At 41.6% G+C, this 25734-nt stretch overlaps 2 protein-coding genes across 6 annotated transcripts in view; one reads left to right on the top strand and one right to left on the bottom strand.

Annotated features, from left to right (window-relative positions):
• The window catches only part of HIVEP2 (HIVEP zinc finger 2), a 192248-nt gene that overhangs the window by 29045 nt on the left and 137469 nt on the right, over positions 1–25734 (top strand). For 2 of the 5 annotated variants that reach the window (XM_082856098.1, XM_082856102.1), the window contains exons 2-3: positions 16497–16571; positions 23259–23422. The gene's annotated coding sequence lies outside the window, so the exon portion shown is untranslated. Of the gene's footprint in view, positions 1–15077; positions 16572–22173; positions 23423–25734 lie in introns of those variants that run through there. The other 3 variants (XM_082856101.1, XM_082856097.1, XM_082856096.1) reach the window with 3 other exon arrangements.
• LOC309972043 (metallothionein-1E-like) lies at positions 10185–12204 on the bottom strand. Its single transcript, XM_082855480.1, has one exon. It carries the CDS (start codon positions 11666–11668, stop codon positions 11483–11485), a length of 186 nt encoding a protein of 61 aa, XP_082711606.1. The 5' UTR covers positions 11669–12204; the 3' UTR covers positions 10185–11482.

Genomic DNA, 25734 nt, shown 5'->3' on the forward strand with positions numbered 1-25734 from the left:
GAAGCTTTTGGAAAATTAAAAAGTACTGTATATAAAGAAAGAATTTGCATTACAGTATGCTAGACAATTAAAACACCGTAGCTTCTTTCAACACATATATGTTTGCTTAACTTATTTGCTTAACTTAACTTATTCCTTAAGTTACTTAACAAATATTTATCGAATGTCTGTTTATATGCCAAACACTGTTCTAAGAGCTGGAGATACAGTGGGAACAAGAAAGTCGTGGTTTCAGCCCTTGTGGGGGACACGCATCCATATTAATCCAATAATCATATGACTGTATAATTACAAACTGTGCTTAAGTGCTACGCAGGAGAAGAGGAAGGTGCGAGGAGAGAGGAGAATGGGGCAGCTTTGTCTTTTTGGCGAAGCCAAGGAAAGATCTTCTGAGGAGGGTTGTGGTGAGCCCAGAGTGACTGATGAGAAGACATTAACTAAGTGAAGGGAGTTGGTGGGTTCTGCAGGTGGAGGGAGCAGCTTGCACACCGGCCCATGATGGGCGGGATCATGGGTCCCATCAGAATCAAAGGAGCACTACTGTGGCTGGAGCACCTTCAAGAGCAAGGGAGGTGAAGGGGGAGAGTCGGTAGGGCCATTCCATGCAGAGCCTTGGTTTAGGATTTTGGTCTTTATCCTAAGACGAATGGAATGGAAAGCCAAAGAAGTTGTTTGAGCATGGAGATGAAAGGGCCGGATTTGCTTTGTGAATATTGCTCAGTCTGCTGGGGAACAAATTGGAGGGTGCCAGGAATGGATCTGGAGCTAGTCAAGAGGCTATCGCAGTAATCTAGGGAGGGGGTTGTTAACATTGGATTAATCCACTGCAGCGGAGCGGTGGAGGTGGAGAGTGGGGAAAAGTGGGGAGATTTGAGAAATTTCCATGGGGAGAAATAGAGGATTTGTTGGTGGATTGGATGTGGAGAGTGAAGGAGAGGAAATAGCCAAGAATGAATCCTGTGTGTGGCCTGTGCACCTGAATGGGCAGAGTTGCCATTCATTGGCCTGAGAGGAGCCCGGTTTTAGGGAGTGGTGATGTTAGTTTTTGCATTTGTTGAGTATAAAGTGGCTTTGAACTATCCATGTGGAGATGTCAAGTAGCCGGTTGCACATGTGCATCTAGAGGAGAGGATAGATTGGAGATAGAAATTTGGGAGCCATCAGCATACACATGGTAATTGAATTGGGGTAGATGAAAGGATGTAAAGGAGGATATTTAGTGTGAGAAGAAGAGAAGTCTTGGGGCCAACCCTGGAGAATCCCCCACTTTTAAAATCTTGAAACAAGGGCATGAGCCCACCAAGAAGATTAGAAAAGGCTGGCCAGAGAAGAAGAACAACAATAAAGAGAGTCCAGTGTCACAGCCTCAAAGTGAGGAGAGATGTTAGTTTTCCAGGGCTGCTATGACAAAGTACCATAAACTAGGTACCTGAAAATAGCAGACATTTATTTTCTCACAGCTCTGGATATTAGAAGTCTGAAGTCAAAATGTCAGCAGGGTTGGTTCCTTCTGAGGGCCATGAGGAAGAATATATTCCATGCCTCTCTGCTAGCTTCTGGTTCAGGCCTACAGTCCTTGTGGTTCCTTGGCTGGTAGACACATCACTGCAATATTGGTCTCCATCTTCACATGCTGTTCTCTCTGTATCTCTGTGTCTTCACATGGCATCTTCTCCTAAGAACACTAGTCATACTGGATTAGGGTCCCACCGTAGTCCAGTATCACCTCATCTTAACTAATTATATCTGCAACAACTCTATTTCCAAATAAGGTTACATTCTGAGGTACTGGGGTTCGAACTTCAGTATCTTTTTTTTTTGTGGGGCGGGGCCCCAATTCAAATATAAGCAGATGGACTCTGTGTGAGACCTTACAGGGGAGGCAGTGACAATTAAGACAGAGTTCCCATTCTGATATAATATTTTAGCACAGGTAGTGTTCTTCTGTCCAATGAGGTCCAAATAAAGTGAGTATGGTGGCTGAGATGAATGTGAGGGTGCAATAGAAAGAGGGAGGATAAGATGGGAAAAAAATCTTAGAAGAAATGAAATTTGAATTGGGCCTTGACAGATGGGGTTCAGGATTTAAATTTGCAGACAGTCGAAGTAGAGGGGCCATTATGGGGGAGAAAATCTGCCCAAAGTCTTGATCTAGAAAAATGTTCCCAGCCTTTAAAAAGTAGGAATCTGTTATATGTAATTTAACATCAAAGAGCCATGTACCTACTGGTTTCCCTTTATATGAAGGGATATTAGATGTTTTGTTTGTTGCAAGGAGTCTTGTGGCATGAATAAGGCTGGGTTGTACATTCAGTTGCTTTAGTCAGCAGTTGCTTATTGAGAACTTACTCTGTGCCAGGCACAGTGCCAAGGGCTGGGGATAAATCAGAGTTTAAGTAGGTATTTCACCATCCCTCCCCACACCTCTGCATTAACCGTCATTCTAACACACAGTTTATGGTTAATAATAGGAGGATTTTATCTTACGACCGCATCCATTTTCAGAGTCATAAATTTAACTAATAATAATTGCACATCTTACTCAGGGCCAAGCACTATTTTAAATACTAACATTATGTTAACAAATTTAATCTTTACCAAAACCCCTATGAAATAGGTTCTACCATATCTCATAGGCGTTAAGGTGCCATCACTCGTAAGATGGCATTTGATGTATTTCTAAGAAAGAACAGTAAACCCTACGATTAATTGAAAGACGCTCTTGATAATAGCAAGACACCATCTGGCTTCAGAAATGTTGAAATAGGAAAACTATGCATATGTCTTAGAATTGGTGGACAACTTAAATTTGCTGGCATATGGTAATTGTCGTTAGTTGACAGATGAGGAAGTGGAGGCACCGAGAAGGTAAATAGCTTGCCCAGGGTTACACACGGATATGCAGTGATGCCCGGAGTCTAACACAGGGGGCTTAGCCATCCTGCTCCATCGCCTGTACCGCGACTGCAAAATCCAAGCACCTCCCCAGCGCCTTTGTTCATATACTGGGAGCCTGGTAGTGTTTCAGGGCCCCAGGTTGACCAGGTTTGGGGGACGTTGTGGCAGAAAAGGTGTGTGCGGAGGTGCAACTTGCCGTTGGCGATTTGGCTAATCAAGCATTTGGCAGGGTGGGGCTTTTGGTTGGCTGCTTTTTATCAATCTAAAATGTTAAAAATGAAGAAAGGCCATAATGATGAGCAAAGAAGATGGGGGTGAAGGTGAGGTGGGGGCAGGAGTGGGTGACTTTCTTGTGGAAAATGATGCGTCTACACGGGTTTGAAGTTTCGCTTCCTCTGTAGGCCACCTTAGCACCCCCTCTAGCCCTTATCTTGATCTCTCCGACTGTCATCACTTGTGCTCTCGCTTTTTTGCCTGGTTTCATTTCCTGTGAAGTTACCTTTCCCCTGGCCTAAGGTGGCCCTGAAGGTATCTTTAGCTTCCACGGCTTGTGGGAAAGTGTCCTGAAGCTTAATTAAGAACTGGAAACTGAATTAAAGTTGACTAAATAAAACCCTGAGTGGTGAAGTACAAATGTGATAACTTTTCCTTTTTAATTTTTCCATCTTCATAGACACATCCAGTGTGCCCTGATACATGGGTTGCCCCCCGCAACAGGTTTTTTCTTTTTTTTAAATGAGACCTTTAATTAATTAATTAATTAATGTATTTATTTATTGGCTGCGTTGGGTCTTCGTAGCTGCGCACAGGCTCTCTCTAGTTGCGGCGAGTGGGGGCTACTCTTCGTTGTGGTGTGCAGGCTTCTCATCGCGGTGGCTTCTCTTGTTGCAGAGCATGGGCTCTGGGCATGCTCAGTAGTTGTGGTTTGCGGGCTCTAGAGCGCAGGCTCAGTGATTGTGGCGCACGGGCTCAGCTGCTCCGCGGCATGTGGGATCTTCCCAGACCAGGGCTTGAACCCGTGTCCCCTGCATTGGCAGGCAGATTCTCAACCACTGCACCACCAGGGAAGCCCGCCCCAACAGGCTTTTAAAAAATATCAGATATTGTTCATATGTTAGATTATTTGAAACTATCCAAATGATAACATGAAGGAAATTTACTTTTTTTTTTTTTTTTTTTTAGTGGTCCAGAGGAAGTTCTCAGAGTGAGAGAAGGGGTTCTTATTTGAATCCCAAGGCTTGAGGTTTTGAGGACAGTGTAATTGCATGAATAAGAATCAAACTGATACAAACTTTATTGAAAAAGCTTCTCCTAAGCTATGCTGTCCAATTCCCATAGGTCACTGAGAGCACTGGCTTTGTCACCCTGCACAGGGGTTGGGGCCAGTCTCTGTGCGCTGGCTGATGACACTGACGTAGGGTAGCTGACAGGTAGCCCAGTGCTCCTCTGGTTTATGATATCAGCTCAGTACATTTTCGGACCTACTCCTAAAAGAATTTGATTTTTCTCCTTCTAAATATGCAGCACAAGCAATATTTCCATCTAAGCAGTTGCCACTTGGTAATGATTACAAAACCTTAACCATGCTTTAGACCTTTTTCTGTCTTCCTTTCATTTCTATATTTTTATTCTCTGGATGTTCCCATTAATATTATGTTCTAACCTAGTAGTCTTTTTTTTTTTTTTTTTTTTTTTGCGGTACGCCGGCCTCTCACTGTTGTGGCCTCTCCCATTGCGGAGCCCAGGCTCCGGACGCGCAGGCTCAGCGGCCATGGCTCACGGACCCAGCCGCTCCGCGGCATGTGGGATCTTCCCAGACCGGGGCACGAACCCGTGTCCCCTGCATCGACAGGCAGACTCTCAACCACGGCGCCACCAGGGAAGCCCCTTAGTAGTCTTTTAATTAAGAATATACCTTGTATTTATGGAACTGAGTTGGGTTGTGAGAGTGCTCAAGTGACCCCGCTGGTCTGGAGGAGCTCACTGTAGGGGGAATGATGTGCACATAACTATCAAGCTAGGATGAAAACCACCATGAAAAGAGAAGTACGATGAGCAGAAGGGATTAATAGATGTCTGAGGAGCAAGCTATGAATTTCTGCTCAAGGCACTTGGACAGGCTTAGTGGAAGGGAACAACACAGTTTGGTCAGTGTTGTTGGCATATGTTTAGAACTAGATGTAAATAACAACTGTTGTTTGTATTGGGATCTGTAGTTGTATTTTCGGAAGGAATGGTGCTCTGGAGCAGTGGTGTCCAATGGAACTCTGCAGCGATGGGACTGCCCTATATCTGCACTGGCCACAGGGTAGCTACTAACCCCATGTGGCTTTGGAGCACTTGAAATGTGGCTGGTGCACCTGAGGGACTAAATGTTTAACTTTATTTAATGTTAATTTTAAATTAAATTTAAACGGCAACCTGTGGTTATCATATTGGACACTACAGCCAGAGGAAAGATGTGTCTAGCTAACCCAGTATGGCGATTTGGAGTGGTCATTTTGATCACAAATCAAAGAGACTTTGATTATTTTTCAACACAATTTGTCATAAATGCTAGTGCTGCTGGAGCAGTCATGAGATGCTAAAGTACAGTGACTCTTTATTAAGAAATAATGACTGGTTAGTTAAATTAGTCACACACTCGTGTGCATACGTGTATGCTCACATGTGGGCACGCGCACACAGGTGTGTGCACGCGTGCACGCACACACACACACAAAAACACACACACACATCTTCTCCCTGGCTTCTTGAAATGGAGGGAGGGAGAAACATAATGTTTTTGAATGGCTTGCTGTTTTGAAGGACAGGTGATGAACTAATTACCTTTCTACCTGGGGCAGTGTCAGGCCGGGCAGAGAATCTCTGATGGAAGGAAAGGACCAGTTCTGGAAAGGGCCTCAGATGATTCTTAGTTTCCTCATCTATAGACTGGGCATAACAATACCTCCTCTGTCTGCCTCAAAAGATAATATGTATTTGTCAAAGCTCATTTTCAAGGTTCGCCCAAACAATGTCTAAGGTTTTGCTAACCCTGCATCTGGGCATTTCTCTGTGGCAGCAAGAGATATGATGATACGTATTTTCTTCTTTCTTAAGTGCCCTCTGGCAACCCCTACACCTCTTCAGAGGGCTCGCGCTTGAAAATCTCTCCTTTTCAGTTCTGCCCCACGCTTGTCTTGGAAGTCTTCCTTTATGGGTTCCAGTGGTACTCTGCTCAGTCTTGGACTCGGCCCCTCTCAATGTTCGTTTGCCCACCATACAGCGGAATGCTGCTGGGCCTGCATCAGCTCCCCCTGAATGCTGCGTGTGTCTATTTTAAAGCTTTTCATTTGTCTGTGTTTTGTCTTCCTGGTCAGAATAGAAGCTTCCTGGGCAGCGACAGCTTTTCAGCGTTATTTTTAAAAAACTTTTTAAACTTAATTTTATCCAGTGCTTTGCAGAGGGTGGCACTTGGTAAGTGTGACAGGCTGATAGTGAAATAAGGACTTGGGTCTTTAAGCTCAGCCTGACATCTTCAATGAGCACTCTTTGATTATTCAGATCAGTGGTTTCAAGCTTTATCATGCTCAACAGGCTCCTGAGGTGCTTTAAAAAAGTTCAAGTTCTGAGGCTTTATAAATACGATTCACTAGGTCTGAGGAGGAGCATAGGAAACCTGAATTTTAAGAAGCAAATCAGGCAACTCTGATGCAGGTGATTTGAGGACTGCTCTTTGAGAAACATAGTCTATATGTTATGGTACCATTTCCAAGCACTCTGCTTAAAGAAACCTTTTCTGACAGCAAATATATTTCTTTTAAGCAGAAGTGTGGGGTTTTTAATGTTTTTGTAATGTTTTTAGAAGGGGTTGGGAGAAGAGGTGGGAAATTTTGTGGGTAGAACATTTGCTTAAACTGTCTTCTCAAATGCCTGTCTGGGTCAATAAGATAATAGAAATATCACATCAGAAAGAATGCCACGATTTCATCAAACCACAGTGATATAAAACACTTAATAAGCCATCACTTGGAGCTTATTTGTCCTTATTTGAGTCTCAGTTTTCACTGGCTCAGTGATCCAATCTTCTAGAGATGATCAGGAGCTGTACATTAGAGGGAAGGAGAAGAGTGTCGCTGGTAAAGGATGGCACACTGATTGCAAGAGTGATAGCGGACAGCCCGAAAGTGAAGAAGGAAATAGACAAACTGTGGAGATCAGACATAAGATCTTAAAAAGGCAAACAAAATGTAGGCCAATGGGGAAGCCGAAGAGTGAAGGAGTAAGCAAATGCATGCATCTCAGTAGCTTGAGGAGGCATTACTGAGTTACCCCAGTTTACAGTAACTATTGGTTGATCTTTCTTCTTAGAATCTAAGTTCTACCAGGGCTGAGACCATGCTTATCCCATCTGGTACTGCATTTCCAGGGCTTAATGTATTCCTTGTCTTATAGGAGAGTCTCCATAAGTGTTTGTGTGTGTGTGTGCGCGTGTATAAGATTTGCTATAGTAATCTATGCTCATGATAATGACTCTAGTATTTTTCTAATAAATCAATATAAATAAATATGTAGGTTTTCTGGGTGATCTGTGTTCATGATAATGACGCTGAGAATTTTTTGGCTGAAAGCCAAGTACTTTTAACCTTTTTGATATATATTTTTTAAAAAATCTCAAAAATTTTGGTATGTGAAGGCTTATTTTACATCCTTAGTATGTAATTCATTCCCCAGCTCTGTACTCTTTAATATTGTTGCCCTTTCCTCTGCCCTGTTCATATTTAAATTGTCTTAAAATGCATGGGGTTTATTTTTCAGATTATAAATGCTCATATATGTAGATACATACGAAAATATTTTGAATCATCAACCAGTGTACACTATACCAATGTCACGTGAACACAGCATATTTTAAAGTCTTCAAAATATTCAGATAGATTTATGTATATAGATAGAAATCTGTATATACCAATTTGAAGATGTCTTTTTATATAGTTAATGCCAAATCATATTTTATATGGCTAATCATCCTTTGATATATCACAATGGTTTCCCTGGAGCATGACACATCTTTAAAATTGATATTTTAGCATGCATACTAATTAAGAAAATGTATATTATGTGCTAGGCAAAAACATGGGCTCCATATAGTAGAGAAAACCATATTTAGGTCCCTCCGAGAGGGTATATCTCCTCTCCAGGTGTTTCTCATTTGTGTTTAAACTTGCTCTTTAGTAGGTTTTTGTTAACTGAAAAAGGAAAATTATTTCTTGATATTATATAAAGCAGGTTAAATTGTGCTGGCTTACTTTGTATTTTGTTTCAAAACTGTGCTTTTAATTGGTCGTGTAGAATTGGGAACTCATTTTCTCAGAAGGTTGTGTCTTACTGGCAGGAGGAAGAGGTGAAGAGGAAATTCTCTTTTTCCATAAGTACATGGTTGGTCTTAGGCAAAATTTTTTTTTTTTTTTTTTTTTTGCGGTACGCGGGCCTCTCACTGTTGTGGCCTCTCCCGTTGCGGAGCACAGGCTCCGGATGTGCAGGCTCAGCGGCCATGGCTCACGGGCCCAGCCACTCTGCGGCATGTGGGATCTTCCCAGACCGGGCCACGAACCCGTGTCCCCTGCATCGGCAGGCAGACTCTCAACCAGTGCGCCACCAGGGAAGCCCTTAGGCAAAATTTTGAAATAAGGAGAAGTGTGACTCTGAGAGTGACATCCTGCCACTTAGCAGCCCGTCCAACCTAGCGGGCCTGAGGGGATCAGGTTATCAAAATTTAGTCCTACGTTATCTATCACTATATTCCTTTCCAGTCTAAACTACTCCAACATTTCTAGTTCCTGAATCATCTGTTTCCATCCCAACCAAAAGTCCCAGTCAACAGTTATTTAAGTACCTGTCCTGATTTGGGCAATGAGCTTGGAACTGTGTAGAAAGAAAGGTGAATCCTATGCTGTTTACATTTTCAGGGAGTATACATACAATCTAGGATTGCTTATAAGACATGCATAACTAACTCATTATACTGGAAGACAGAATATGCATAAAAGAGGCATAAACCAAATGAAATGAAAGTTCAAAGAAAAAGATTACAACCAATTGTAGGAACTGGAAAGGTTTTATGGACTTTGAAGAATGTTTAGCATCTTAAAAGCAGAGATGCGGTTGAGAGATGGCATTCCAGGTGGAGAGAATGTTACAGATGAAAGTAGGAGCACCCCATATGGCTGCCTAAGAGTTGAATATTGCTAAACTTTTGAAGGCAGCATTCACATAGACTGTGATATAAATGGTGCCCCCTGTAGTTGTTCAGCATGGTGGCCGTGAGTGAAAGCCAGGAGGCAAGAAGTGTGCAAGGATAGGATCAGAGAATCATAAGGAGTATAGCCTGGACCGTATTGTGGTGGATCTTTAATGAAAGAGTGAAGTTGTTTTACCCCTTTCACTGTGAGCTAAAAGGTCTTAAAACCTTCTCAAACGCTAAGATTCTATGATTTCTCTAATTCAGTTGGTGAGAGGGGCTGAGGAAGATTTTTGAGCAATGGAGTGGCTCAAATTTTCAGAAGATGACTATATATATATATATATATGGTGAAATGAATTGAGAAGTTACTAGACTTCAGATGTGTATAAAGTGATTGTGCCATCTAAGTGATGCTGGAGTAATACATCAAACTGGGGCTCTGAGGGGTCACAAGATTATTCCCAAACCAGCCCACCCTTACTTTGATACATCTTTACTTCTTCCATATCACACTAAGACTTCATTTTTTTTTTTTTTTGCGGTACGCGGGCCTCTCACTGTTGTGGCCTCTCCCGTTGCGGAGCACAGGCTCCGGATGTGCAGGCTCAGCGGCCATGGCTCACGGGCCCAGCCGCTCTGCGGCATGTGGGATCTTCCCTGACTGGGGCACGAACCCGTGTCCCCTGCATTGGCAGGCAGACTCTCAATAACTGCGCCACCAGGGAAGCCCAAGACTTCATTGTTTTGATCTCTTATTTGGCATCCTTGTTAATAAGCTTTGCTAGACTTTCAACTTCAGTATTTCTTTCACCGTTTATGTCTTGTCTTATCTTTATGTATATCATGTACCTTCTGCCTGCACTTTTGGAAATAGACCTTTCTGAGTTGGTCCTAGGCTTGGACTCTGTCCTGTGAACTGCCTTAGTGGGCAGCCTCTTGATCACAGCTGTTTGTTTCTGGATTTCGATTCCCTTCTTTAGCTCCAGCTCCATGAATCAGGAGCCCAAGAAGGAGGCCTGTTATTAGGCTGTTGCAATAGGATAGGGACAGTCATCAGGCTCAAACTACAGGAGTGAACGTGGAAAGTAATTCATTAATTCATCAAATGTTTATTGAGCCCTCTTGAGGGTAAGCACGGGCCTTGTGTGGCTTCCCTGACTGGTCCTGCTTTCATTTCTTTGACCCTTCCTCCCTTCCAATGCTCTAAGAAGTTTAAGATTTTTTTCACAACAGCTGAGTCTCTCTGGGAGTATCAGCAAGACCTCTGGTAGTGTTAGAAGGCAACAACCCGGGGACAGCAGCAGCTGGTTTTATTTTTGGTTTTCCTCAGTCAGGTGTTTGTAAGTTGAGAACTGCCTGTATTCAAACAACGTGATTTGGTAGCATGTCATGAACTCCCGTAGAAATAATGGATGTGGTACAGTTAAAAGGATAACAATGAGCCATTCCTAACGTCACAAGCTATACAGTAAATGTTTAAAGACCTGGGTGTGGATTAATGGCTCTGAGGACACGGATATGCTATGGGTCCTTCACAGTCTCATTTTGTGTAAAATTTGAGTCTTGCTTTGGGTACAGAGATCCAGCCGTGGGTGAACTTGCCTGGGGAATAGTCATTGTCTCATGGTAGGTACTGGTTGATGCATTTGGGAGATTTTATTTAGGAACTCATTAGATTACTGCATTCATTTGTTCTAGTCAAGTTTTAAATTTTATCCCTCATGCACTATTATGAAACAAATAAATAAAAGATATAACTATCCAATCACCTTTTACAATCTATCGATCTGATTTTTAGGTTTTCCTTGTATACTCCTGATCTTTGCTCATAACCCCACATTTGAAATAGTTATAATCATGATATTGATATAGCCCTTATTTTCAAAACCATATTTTCATAAACACTTTCCATTTTGCTAATTTCTGTACTCTAATTTTCTTTTCTTTTCTTTTTTTTTTTTTTGCGGTACGCGCGGCTCTCACTGTTGTGGCCTCTCCCGTTGCGGAGCACAGGCTCCGGATGCGCAGGCTCAGCGGCCATGGCTCACGGGCCCAGCCGCTCCACGGCATGTGGGATCCTCCCGGACCGGGGCACGAACCTGTGTCCCCGGCATCGACAGGCGGACTCTCAACCACTGCGCCACCAGGGAAGCCCCTCGCTATTTTTTAAAAATAAATTTCTGTGAGCTCTTTACATATTATAAATATTAATTCTTTTTTTTTTTCTAGTGTGAACAACTTTTATTACCACTTACATATTTCATAGGAAAGGGAATGTAGCAATCAAGTCAGAGTGGTGTAAAAACGCAGGTCGGCCCGTGTTCCTCCATTGACACCCGGGGCAGGCTCTCCACGACATCAGGCACAGCAGCTGCACTTGTCCGAGGCCCCTTTGCAGACGCAGCCCTGGGCACACTTGGCGCAGCCCACGGGGCAGCAGGAGCAGCACCTCTTCTTGCAGGAGGTGCATCTGCAGGCTTTGCAGGTGCAGGAGCCAGCACAGCTGCAGGAGCCGCCAGTGGGGCAGGAGCACTTGGGGTCCATCTGGAGGAGAAGTGAGGCCCGAGGTCCAAAGCAAGGGGCAAAGCCGCTTCACGGGTCTGGTGGGGGCCGTGTATATAAATATTAATTCTTATTACTTTTACTTGGTTCTAATATTTCTCAATGGGATTTAATTTTGTTTTGTTATTTTGTAAGTTTAACAATTTTAGCTTAGTTTTATCTGGTGTATCTATTTCTGATTAGTATTTGATGAATGCTTTCAAAGTTTTTTAAAAATTATAGTCATAAAGGTAGTGCAGTTCTCTGCTTATTATTCATGTTGCTTCTTGGTCTACTGTCAAGTGTATTGGATTCTTAAAGACATGTATATTCTAGAATCATGGAATGATCAAGCCAGAGGGAAATTATCAGCTTATATTTTTAATATTTGGAGGATCTAACAAATAATATTTCCCATATCTACAGATAAATGTAGATTTCCAGATGAGAGTTTAGAAAGTAGATGAAAATTACATTTAAGACCTGAATACAGTGAAGCTGGTTGATAAATTAAGAAATATATTTAACTTCAGGGTTTAATAACAAAAAATTGTATCATGTTTATAAAACACTTTAAAAACACTGTTTGAAAATCAATTTTTCCATGTGTTTTTGAGCATTTATGACACTGCTTTCCAGTGTCCTAATTTTAAAATTTAAATATAATTTCAGAAATGTGGCTTCAAATCATTGGTCATTTGCAAAAATAACTTTAGTGGCCTCTTATTGATTATCTAAACTGTGTCTTGTTGTTGGTTTTCTTCTTCTGAGGCTCAGATTCTATTATGTAACTGGGGTATACTTTTGGAATTTATAAAGCACTTCAACATTTTTTTTATTGGTTTAATTGATCTTATAATCATTTAAAAATAACCTCAGTTACCTGATAAATATTTAGTTTATTGGTAATAGTTGAGCAGTTTTATTTCTCAACTGATTTAGAAATAGGTGTCCAATATATCTTCCAGTATTTCATTACAGGGAGGAAGAATTTAAAAAGCTAATGAAAGGTTGTTTCCTTTAAGTAATTTTAGAAGAGAAATTGCTATATCAAAAATATAAATGGGGCTTCCCTGGTGGCGCAGTGGTGGAGAGTCCACCTGCCGATGCAGGGGACACGGGTTCGTGCCCCAGTCAGGGAAGATCCCACATGCCGCGGAGCGGCTGGGCCCGTGAGCCATGGCCGCTGAGCCTGCGCGTCCGGAGCCTGTGCTCCGCAACGGGAGAGGCCACAGCAGTGAGAGGCCCGCGTACCGCAAAAAAACAAACAAACAAAAAAGGGTAAACAAAATCATCAAAACAGTAGTTAGGTTGGTTTTAATACATCACAGAGAAGGAGGAGTCATTCCAGTTGTGTGCTTATGACATATCAGCATACTCTTACCTTGGGTCAATAGATATGATACCCACAGTTTGCTCATGGTTAGTGAACTGATAAATTATGGTGTGGGATGTGAAATTCAACCAATTCAATTAGGAAGGCTCAGAATGAAGTTTGAGGCAAGTTAGGATTGACAGATGAGAACAAATGAATAATAAACTATTCTTACAGACTATTATAGGTTCGGTTTTACATTTTTAATATCTTCAGTATTGGTAAAGATGTTCTTGCATGTGGGACTTTTTCTTTTGAGGGGTAAAAAAGGGCAATTTATCTTCTTCGATCACATGATCAATTTCATTGAGCGGCTTTATTTTCACTCAGAAAGAGGATAGGAATTAATATCCATAATGTGTTACTGTTTAGACCTAAGTACGCTAAAGGGAAATTTGTCAGTTCTGATAGTGTTTGGAATGGAGTATGACATTCATCTCTGATTCTGCACCTACTGTATTTTCTCATAGGTTTTATTTTTTCATTTCAAGTTTGCTGTCCCATTGCTCATGCTGAACAACAGACTTACAGAATCATGTCTAATATATTATTGAAGGAAAGTATATGTGACACTGCGACCTTTTGACTCTCGTATTGTTTTCAAATATTATTTACTAAGTTTTCCATGAAATGATTTTTAAGGAGAATCAAAGGGATTCTCTGGCATAAAAAGGATTGATAAATCATATTTGGGAATGATGTTATAATGATTTCCATTATAACAAATGGAAAACAAAACAAATGGAAAACAAAAGAACATGTGTCTTCAAACTCATCTACTTCCTACTCATCTATTTCCTACTTCCTCATTTGGAGGTTCTTGTCAAATACACTAGTTGAAATCCAGGCAGGGCGAATTGATATTGTAAGTCTTAAAAGTACAAGAAGCTCATGTTTTGTATTGATACAAGCTCTTGTATTTATATTTAGTCTTCAGTGAGTGAGCTTGTACATCTTGCTCAGTTTTTGTCTCTGTCCTCATTCCCCAATGCCAGGCCGCCATTCTGTCTCCTTATAATATAACAAAATGACCAATCAGTGTTAGGACACTTTGAGTGAAAGAGATGCTCAGAGACTCATTTAAGCAGCAAATTGTCACAGAGATGTGGTTTAGTTTTGGCTATTGTTTACTTTATTTTGGTGGAATAATCAGCAAGAAAACAAGAGAGGAGTGAAATAGTTGCAAGAGAGGAATATTGTGGACTTTAAGAAGGCATTGTTGGTTGATAACACTTTCTTGAAAAACGAGCCCCAAAGTGTACCCCCATAGTGGCGATTTCTTTTGTTTTGTTCTCTTAATTGATATCAGATAGTCAGAATCAGTATGGGAATAAAAGGGAATCACTTGAGTCATCTGCCCGAGTAGGGAGACTCCATATAAGTGAAGTCTCTGAGTCTAGATACTCTATACAAAGGAAGCACTATGTTTTATTTCAGAATTTCTTGAATTTACTCTTGACAAGAATGCCCCCCGAGCCTGTAAATTATTATCATGGTTGTTACTAAGTGGCATAGATGAGAGACTGAACTTAGTAAATAATCATTTAAATTATATATTCAGTCAACAGCAAGGGCAGATCTATTAAAAGTGTTTTCTGGGGCTTCCCTGGTGGCACAGTGTTGAGAATCTGCCTGCCAATGCAGGGGACACGGGTTCGAGCCCTGGTCTGGGAAGATCCCACATGCCGCGGAGCAACTAGGCCCGTGAGCCATAATTACTGAGCCTGCGCGTCTGGAGCCTGTGCTCCGCAACAAGAGAGGCTGCGATAGTGCTAGGCCCGCGCACCGCAATGAAGAGTGGCCCCCACTTGCTGCAACTAGAGAAAGCCCTTGCACAGAAACAAAGACCCAACACGGCCATAAATAAAATAAATAAATAAAATTAAAAAAAAAAAAAAGAATGATCCATGCTTTAAAAAAAAGAAAGTGTTTTCTGACCTGAAAAAATATTATATTTTCACATCATTGTTTGCATTGCCTTCAAAGGATGATTACAGCATTTGTTCAGGGTATAGTTTTTATGGTTCAACAGCCCAAAGTCTTAAATCTTGTGCCTGGGTAGATGCTGTGTTGTACAGTAGTAATTCTGTAAATTATTTACAATAAAGGGGAAAACACTGGAGAAAAGATCTATCTGTGTACTGCTCCCAGTTTTACAACAAGGGAATACTGTTAAAGTTCCAAAGTAGCTTCAGTAGTTCAGTAGTTGAGCTATTCCATCCCCCTCCCCCCTCTCCAACATCCTGTTTCATCACAAATATTTATCATTGTATTCATTGGTTCTCCACCCGCCTTGTGGGCTGTTGTGCTTGCTGTCACCCGGCCAAGAGGTTGGGGAATGCCTATCCACAAACAGCATGGGGTGTCTGGCTAGGGTGCTCACCAGGTCCTGTAACTGGCTAACACTGAATTGTCGTCACTGTTGTGCCATTGAAATCCATGTAGAGTCAGCCTATTTAAATAATTACCAGAATCACCAATAGCAGGCATGTTGCTGCTAGTCATAGTAAAAATATACATACTATTTGTGGTGAGGAAAAAACTGAAGTCTACAGCATTTGGAGATGTCATTCTGATGTGTTATGGAAGCATTAAAATTAAAGAAAAAGAAAAATGACTATTTAAACAAAATTACTGCCTAAAAACATTAGTCTGTTTGACTGCTTGGTTAACAGTTTAAAAGACTTGTCTGGTTTTCCTGAAAAGTCCATTTAGTATTAACTGGCTACTCACTTTTAAAATATTAAATGTAAACTAACACAAAATACAATACGATAGATAATAACATACATAGCATACCGCGGCATACCCTGCTTGTTTCAGAAGGGATGGATTTTTTTGAAGAGTATTGGCCAGGAATTTTGTAGACTGGAGTTATGGGTTTTGGGGAAGAAGACCAGAGAAGGTGCCCTTCTCATTGCATTATATTATGGGATGTGTCCTGTCAACATAACTGATCACCGTGATATTAACCTTGATCACTTGGTTAAGGTAGAGTCTGCTAGGGTTTCCACTGTAAAGTTACTACTTTTCTCTTTCCATGTTCTGTTCTTTGGAAGTCAGCCCACACTTAAAGGGAGAATAATTAAGCTTTACCCCTTGGAGGGAGGGAGTATCTACATGATTTATTTATTTTGGTATGGACTCATAAATATTTATTCTTTTATTCTTTCGGTTATCATCCAGTGCTAATCACTCTTTATTTTGTTGCTCATAAGCTTATTTTAAACTTTTTAAATTGTATTTTGCTTAGCCATCTGGTATTCTGTGTAGCTTGGTGCCTCATGCATCACCCGTCTTTTTGGCCTGTCCCACCTCCACGTGTTTATGTTCTTTCTTCAAACCAAGAGATTTGGTTTTGCAGCTTTGGTTAGCATTTAAGGTCATCTTCATAGTCAAGTCTTAATGTATGCACTGTGGGAGGAGAAGTCATAACACAAAACTTCTTGTCAGCAGATTGGCGAACTTACCTGAGAAATTGAGACTCAAGATTGTGAGAATGTGTGACTAGGACCGAAAGCAGATTTCCAGGTAGGAAATCAAAATGATTTTCTTTAACTCCTTTGCACTTGACTTTGTAGAACTCAAATCACCATTTCTTGTGAGATGCAAAATTCCAAAAGGAGGGGTGGCATAAATATTGGGGTTGCATTAGCAAATCACGTTGTGTTCCTCTTTTAGATTCTTTTTAAGATTCTTTTATTTGATTTTTAAACAGTAAGGTAATAGCTGAGCATTGAAATGAAACCCAAGGGGAGCTTGCAGAAGTCTATCTGTATTTGCAAAATTATTATAGATATGATTTTGAACGTTGAGGCCTATTGAGAAGTACCCATCAGAGTAGAAATAATATTCAGATTTTTCATGTCAGAGAACAGCTGTGGTTACAGGATGCTTTATGTATTTCACAGAATATTTACTAAATACGGATTGATTTCTATTAGGCATTTCTCATCAACTCCCTTAAGATGTGATAAGGTCATAAACTCTGTTAGAAAGGAGGGGCTCAGGGAGAGGAAGCTCCCAGATTGCATATGTGCTCGAGTTTCTGCATACTAATGTTACCAAAACAAGCATCAGTTTGCCACTGTGGCAGTCTTACAAAGAGTAAGTTAAAAAGAAAATCGAGCTCATGTGAACACGAAGACAAGCAACTGAAAATCTGGAATACAACTAGAGTTAACATCATGCAGTGATTCTTACCTTTGCTGTTGGAAGTATAAAAGCAGCGTGATCCCTCCAGCTAAATTACAGAGATTTCAACTCCATGGGAACATGAAGAACCTATCTGTCAGAGGGTGTGTGTACACAAATGCTTTCAAAGCACGGGGGTGGGAATGAGTTTGGGGCGGGCACGGTGGCCGGGGCACAGAGACCAACCCTCCAAGTCTTGCCCACGCATTTTTATGTCTGTATTATAATAAGGCCTTTGTGCAAGGAGGCTAGATAGAACTTCATGTCTGCTGCCCTCTGGACTTTTACATGATCTAGCTGCCATCACCCACCTCCCTTGTCTCTTCAGAAAGGAGGCAAGAAAAGGCAATTAAAGAATACTGCGGGGAGGGAAATGCTCCTCCCCGTTTTGCTTTTTGGAATGTCAACAGAGTTATGGCTTTTCTGTGTGTCTCTAGGGGTAGTTGGCTGCTTCTGTCCACCGTCTTTTTCTAGGGAGAGCCTTTGAATTGCAGTCTTCACGTAGTGGGGGGCTCCTGAAAGCTGTAATCAGCTTCCTCCTTTGTGGGGAGGAGTGCTTTCTGGTGGTCATCTGGTGTCCTGCCTTCTACTTAAGGCCCCGGGGATGGCGTGGAGTGATTGGTGAATTAAGTATCCCTGCCCACCATTACTTGGCCACTGTCTCAACTCTGAAACTTCAAGTCCCTTATCGAACTTGTGCCTCACAGCCACGCTCATCTCCGTCAATCCCACCAATCCTTTGGTTAGTTTCTTCACTTGAGGAGATAACTTCACAACCCGACTATTTATTATTTGTCCATGTCCCTGTCCTGTATTTTGGGAATGACAGAAAAGTCTGGAAAATGTTTATTTTTGCTGTGCTTCAGTTTAGCTGATCCATGGGATAAATCAGATGTCCTGCTCTATCTTGGTTAGCTCTGAGAATAATCTCTAATAAGTCTTAGACCACTTTTGTACCACTTAAAATTTGAGGTTGAGTTTGGATGGCTCTCTGCACCAGGTTCAGAGATACAAATCTTTACTCTTTTCCTTTCACTCCTAAAGGTTATGCCTGCCCAACCTCATGGATGGCTCTGTGGTGGTAGAAGGAAATTATTGATGAAAGGCCTGAGGATTTTATGTGCCTGAGGGCATAATAGCTAAATGTTTTCAACTTACACTTTGGGCCACACTCATCATTTCTTCACCCAAAGAAATGATCTATTTCCCCCATTGTTTCTGCTTGAAACATTCTTTCTGGCTTTACTCTTAAAAATAAATGATCTGCAGCTAAGATGACATATACCCACATACCATCAGTTTCATTTATTAATTAATTTATGACTTTACTATTTTTGACTTACTTTTGTGTGCTGGCCTGAGCAGCCGAAACACAACTGGTAAGTGTCTGAGCTAATGTTCTAGAAGTAAAGTGCAGACTGCAAAATATTGCAATGCGTTGAAATGGGCTGTAAGAGAAAATACACAAAGCCTAGCTGTGACATAACAGGGAATCAAGTTCTGCCGGGGGACTTGACAGACGAGTAAATTCTAGAGCTGCATCTCGCAAGCTGCATTGCAGTCTGTCTAGAAGGCAGCACAAGGAAAGGCATTCCAGGAAGACAGAGCCCTGGCATGCAAAGAACCAAAGACATAAAACCAACAAGTAAATCTTCATATGGCTGGATTACAGGGTATAGGGAGAGGATGGATGTCACGAGGGAAGGATCTGGAATGCTCGGCAGGAACCAGGTCAGGGAAGGTATGCCATGCTTTATGTTGGAGCTCTATCCTGTAGGCAAGGAGGAGAGACACGTTCAGATTTGCGTTTTACCAGGAGCTCTCAGGCCGCATCACGAGAATGAATTAGCGGGACCCAAGCCTGCACTGGAAGACATAGTTTGCAGACAGTTACAGTAATCTTCAAAAGAAACAACTGGAGGCCTGAACTCATGCTGGGATATTCAGAATAGTGAGCACAGGATGGATTTGCAAGTCTGGGAAACAGTACTAGTGACTGAGTCAGTGTGAAGGATGAGGGAAAGAGAAGGCAGTTCTCAGGACTCTAGCTGGACCACAAGGTGAAGAGGGATGACATTGCCCGGGATGAGAAATACAGGAAGATGAGCAGGCCTTTGAGAAAAGCAGGGGCCTGCATTTTAAACTTGTTCTATCTATCGTCATGTGTGGTCTATGGAAGGATCGCTGGTTTGGGGATCAGAAAGAACCTGAGTTTCAATTTTACTTTCTCCAATTTATCACCTGTGTAGTTTTAGGTAAGTTACGTAACCTCTGGGGTCCTTAAGTTTCCTGGTCTGTTAAGTGGGCGCTAGTAGTTACTAGCTTGAAGCCCATTGGTGAGGGAGAAGAGAGATAATCTATGTAAAGCTCCTGACTCAAAGCCAGTTTTTAAATAAAGGGCAGATTATTATCTCTGCTGTGGTCTGTAGGCAGATCTTGAAACCTGGAGCCTAGAGGGGAGGCTGAAAATGCAGTCTTCAGATTCAAAAGCATAGGGAAGAACAGAATTTATCAGGGGCCAAGACAGCCTCCCCATTCATTCGTCCAGAATCAGTTGTTCAGAGCTGGTGTGTGTCAAGTTCTGTGCAAGAACTAGGGAAGTTAAGACGAAAAAGACTGTCTCTGGCCTCAAGGATCTTAGAGCCTATAAGGGTGACACAGGGAAGGGAATCAAGAGTGTTTTGAATAAGAAGAGGATCAGGGCAAATCAATATATCCAGATTTTAAAAGTTGTGTAGGGCTTCCCTGGTGGCGCGGTGGTTGAGAACCTGCCTGCTAATGCAGGGGACACGGGTTCGAGCCCTGGTCTGGGAGGATCCCACATGCTGCGGAGCAACTAGGCCTGTGAGCCACAGCTACTGAGCCTGCGCGTCTGGAGCCTGTGCTCCGCAACAAGAGGGGCCGCGATACTGACAGGCCCGTGCACCATGATGAAGAGTGCCCCCCCACCTCGCCGCAGCTAGAGAAAGCCCTTGCACAGAAACGAAGACCCAACACAGCCAAAAAAAAAAAAAAAAAAAAAAAAGTTGTGTAACATAACATATATTCATAAAGAGACATATACAGTTGGATGAATTTTCATGAACTAAAGAGCAGATCAAAAAACAGGACATTATTAGCATTCCAAGAGCACTTCTCTTGTCTTTTTCCAGCACAAGGGTAACTACTATCATATAGATTTTGTACCTTACATGTATGGAATCATACCATACGCTGTGTTCTCTTTTGTTTCTGGCTTCTTTCACTTACCAATACGTTAGCAAGATTCATTCATGTTTCGGGATGTAACAATCATTGTCTCATTGTTGTATGGAATCCCACTGTATGAATTTACTACAATTTATTCATTCTGCTATTAATGAATTTGGGTTTTGTTTTTGGCTATTACAGATAATGCTTGTGTGAATATCTTAGTACATATCTGTTGGGTGTATTCCTAGGGGTGGAATTGCTGGATCTCAGGGCTTGTACATATTTAGTGTTAGTAGTTAACAACCACACACTTTTTCAAAGTGGATGTGCCAATTTATACTCCTTTCAACAATACCTGAGGGTCCTAATTGCCCCCACCCTGCTGTGGTATTTTCATCTTTCTCATTTTGACCATTTTCATGGTTATGTAGTGGTATAGCCTTGTAGTATTAGTTTTCATTTCTCTGATGATTAATGAAGTTGAGCCCCTTTTCATAAGTTTTTGGCTGTTTTATGCTGTCTTTTATAAAGTGCCTGTTGAAATATTTCGTTCACTTTTCTATTGAACTTTTTGCCTTTTTGAAGCATCAATTTTAAACAATGAGAATTATTTACAAAGGACCTACCAAGAGCTATTCTAGCAGGGGGATCAGAGGAGAGGATAGTAGAGTCATACTTTTGCCCTCATAATCTGGACCAGTCTTTCCAAAAGGTTGGCTGGGCACAGGAGGAGTGAGATGATTGACAGATAGAGGTGGGACCCAGAGAGCATTTTTGCATAGATGTGAACCTATGTATGTGTGCTACCAATATAGAGCCACTGGAGAGGGAAAGGTGGTTGATGTAAAGGAAAGGTGATCATTGATTGAGCAGAATGCTGGAGCAGCCAGAGTGCTCTTAACTCCAGGAAGGGCTGATTGGGGCAGAAGGAGGGGAGGATAGGGAGGTGTGCTACTAAGTTTATGGGCAGAAACTGTACGTGGATGAAATTTTTCCTTGACAAACTCATTATTTTATTTTACTTAAAATTTATTATTTATTACTATTTTTATTTTATATACAATTTCTAAAGGTTATACTCCATTTACAGTTGTTACAAAATATTGTGTTGTACAGTACATTCTTGTAGCCTATCTTACACCCAGTAGTTTGTACCTTACTTTTTTTTTTTTTTCTTGTGGTACGCGGGCTTCTCACTGTTGTGGCCTCTCCCGTTATGGAGCACAGGCTCCGGACGCACAGGCTCAGCAGCCATGGCTCACGGGCCCACAAGCTCCGCGCCATGTGGGATCTTCCCGGACCGGGGCACGAACCCGCGTCCCCTGCATCGGCAGGCAGACTCTCAACCACTGTGCCACCAGGGAAGCCCTGTACCTTACATTTTACTTACGGTTTTTGTGAAGGAGAAGGCAAAGCCACTTGTCCGTAAAAGTTGGATAATACTGAAGAAAATGGGGACCATTTGGAGCTGCCTCTAGAAGCATGGTGATAATGCTCACCTGACCTGCAGAGGGCTCAGCAGAAGTAGCCTCCACAGTTGATGGTCCTCAGCCACTCCGAGGAGGTGATGCAGGACCTGGAGGACCAGTGATCTAAAAGTGGTTTTGTGGATGAGTACGCTGAAGGCCAAGGTGGCAGAGGGTGCTGGCAAGGATAAGGGAGAAGTTGGTTCCCAGCAGGATCTAGACAGGATCGGGAAAGGAGCCTGGAAGAGGAGCGGGGGAAGAGGAAGGAGCTGGGGAAGAGAGAGATAGGCTGGGGAGGAAGAGGTCCTGAAGTATTGGAGGAGAGGGGCTGAGGAACTGAGTGTCTCTGTGAGGCTGGAAAACAATAGCCCGGGAATGGGACAGGTTAGGTGACGTGATGAGATTGACTAGAATACCTGTCCTATCCCTGTAAGGTGTTGTGGAAAATGATCAAACACTTAAATAAGCAAAGAACCTCTCAAAGGGGGTCACATTTTGAGTTTTAGTTTATCTTCATTGTTAGTTAATAAACATTTTTCATTAAATGAAGACTTCTGAAGAAGTTTCATTGGAGTGTTGTCCCCCCCCATATCAGTCATTGGTCCTTAGTTGGTTCAATAAAGTTGGTTTTAGATAATGAAGGCAAATATAGGGACCCAAATGTCAGGTTTTACCCTTAAGTAAAATGCTGAAAATGAAGATCTGTTGCATCAGCAACTTCCACTGAAACAGGGTGGGCCTGTCACTTTAAGCGCTTACATTGGGAGTCTTCATTTGATCCATTTGGAGTCCTCATTTAATCCAACACTCATTTGTTGTGTTTCCTCATTGCTACACATGGAAATTAATAGACTGTGCTAAAATCTTTGGTTTAAATTTAGTACATAAGATGCATATTGTGTGATGTTCTCAGCTGAAGTCTTGAGAGTGAAGTTTACATTTTCCTAAAACTAGCAAATATTGCATTGCTAAATGAAAAAGGCTTCAGTAGAAGAACTGTATCAAGGAACTGGCAGATTGCACATCCTATGATGTATCCCAGTATGTGTACGATTTACCAGGTAGCTCGCTGAAAATGTAGATTTGGGGCCTGTCCATGGAGGTAATGATGTGGGTTGTCTGCAGACTCAACTTTGAGAGACTTATAAACAAGTGTCTAGTTTTGGAAGATTGCTACAGTACTGGGCACCACCCTAAGTCCTTGTGACAAAGAAACAAAATAAACAACAAGAAAGGAAAAAGTAGAAAGTCGAAAAAGTAAAGTAGAAAAGAAAAAGCTAAGGAGAAAATAAGATTGATGAGGGCAAGAAAAGAGACAAGAATTTAAGTCCTGAAGAAATCCCTCTACAAATTTCTGTTTCAAAAGGCAGATTTCAAAGGATGATAGAATCACAACGATTTTAAGATTACAAGTGAAAAACAATGTGAAGTATGCAAGGTTACATGGGAAAAAATATCAAAAGATACTGTCCATGAAGAGCCAAACTGGTTATAAATTCAAACTTCAAGTATCAAAATTAAAATGTAACAGTAAGTTTTATTTTTCCAACAACTCTTAAAATTGTAATGTGATGGGTATATTACTTGGGATAAGTTTTGGTCATAGAACAGGATTGTTATTATAAACAAATAGGATTATTTTATTTTTCTCCTGAATATCAGATCATGCCAGTGAGTTATCGAGGCAACCTTCAATGTCCAAGATGATTAGCACTGCTGCCTAGGGTTGTTGTAAAGATTAAATGAGATTTGAACTCTGGATGTCAGAATCCCTGGGTTCAAATTATTGCCCTGCCACTAACTCGCTTTATACCTTTGGGCAAGTTAATGCGGCTTAGTTTCTTCATTGGTGAAATAGGATAATAATCGTGCCTACCTGTAGCAATGTTGCCAAAAATAAATAAGTTAGTAAATGTAAAGCATTTGGAAAAGTGCAGGCCACGTGGCAGACATTCAACAAATGTTACTCTGAAACATAACATCTATTGTCATTCTCTGTAAAAGCACGTACATTTTTTTAAATGATTATTCAAGATAGGGACATACATATGATTTTATAAAGTTATACTTATCTTGAGCCTTAGTCAGTTAAATTATTGAATACCTACTCCTAAGACACTCCAAGCTCTGCTGTGACAAGTAAAACATGGCCCCATCCCCCCGGACAGTCGAGCCTTGGTAAGTTATCCTGTTAACTTGGTTTTCTGGGGTAGATATTATGCTATGTTGGGGAATAGCATAGATGTTAATTGAAACTATGTTTTGAAGCACAAGTAAAAGATAGTGCATGAAGGACAGAAGGGGATGCTAATAATAGATCATAGCTTGATGTATTTCTAAGCATAGCAGATCACCCAAGAAAAGATATTGGTATTCTTCCAGAGCTAGATATAGTAAAATGGATGCAACAGAGATAATATCAGAAAAACTGGATATTCAAGTGCTAAGTCTGCTATTTCCTGATTATGTGACTGTAGGCAATTGATTTGACCTATGTCTCCGTTTCTTCACCTGAGAAACAGGCCCATAGCCACTTTGCTGAGTAGCTTGTTTAAATGAGCCAATGTTTGTGAAGATGTTTTATGAGCTACGAGATGTTAGGCATTTGTATGTTTTTTTTCATGATTTATATTATATAAGGCTTGCGGATTTCTGAAGATCCATGTCTCAGAAATGAGTACTTAGAATAATGTAGTTTTAATAGGATTACAGAGAACTTTATTATTCTCTGTAGAATTACCTGTAGATCAATAATAGATGGGTAACTTGTGGCAGAAATCAGAGCCCCCAAAAAGTCGCAGCTGGAAGGTGAAACAGGACAGAGAGGTATGCGGCTGACCTAAGGAAACAGTTCACAAGCTGTGGAATAGGAACTGAACCGGAAGATTCTTCCCTCCGCTGTCCACACCATTCCTTGACTATTTCTCAACTGAGTGGAAGGAGTACAGGCTTTGAAGTCAGACCTGAGTTAAAATCCCTGCTCTGTCACTTACTAGCTGTGACTCAGGCAGGTTATGAAACCTCTGTGAGTCTCACGTCCCTCATCTGCAGAGGGGTAGAATCACTTGCCTGGCAGAGTTGTGGGCACTAGAGATCACGTCTGCAAGGTACCTGCCCAACAGCTAGCTGATATGTTATTTTTCTCATGATTATACACTGCCAAATTTCAAGGCAACTTGAATTACACACTTGTTGAATAGGAATACTAATGCAACTAATAATAGCAACTGTTTAACTGAAGGGTTCCATGTGCCAGGCACAAGTCCAAGTACACTACACCTATGAGTATTTATTTAATCTCCAAAACAGCCTGATGATGGAGGTATTACTGTTATGGCCACTGAGGCTCCAGGAGTGTAACTAACGTGTCCAAGGTCACCCAGCAACTTTATGGTGGAGCAGGTTTCCAAACCTGGCCGCTTGTGACTCCGGATCCCACTTTCCTAGTTACTGGATTATTCCTGTTCCTCCCTGGCCAGTTTAGGGATGTGGGACAGAGAATGAAAGGACTAGTTGTTTCACGAGAACTGTTTTTTGAGTAGGGTGAGTATTTGCTTTCGGAATCTTCATTCGGGTAGACGGTATTGGAAGGGGCCAGCGCTTACCCATCATGTAACTTTTGAGTATGTTATGAAGCCTTGTAGAGCTACACCTTCCTTCTTTGTACAGTTTTATACTTGTCAGGATTGTAGTGAGCATTTAAACGGTGGATGATAACTGGAGGGCACAGTCCTGGCAGCCATCTCCAGTTCTAATCTCTGCTCCCCACTCCCTTCTTAAGTAGCAGGCTGGCACTGAGGACAGAGCCTTGGGGAATGCCTGCTTTCTTTTTCCACTTTAAA

Source organism: Leucopleurus acutus, assembly GCF_964270905.1.
Source record: "Leucopleurus acutus genome assembly, chromosome: 15".
Lineage (NCBI taxonomy): Eukaryota > Metazoa > Chordata > Mammalia > Artiodactyla > Delphinidae > Leucopleurus > Leucopleurus acutus.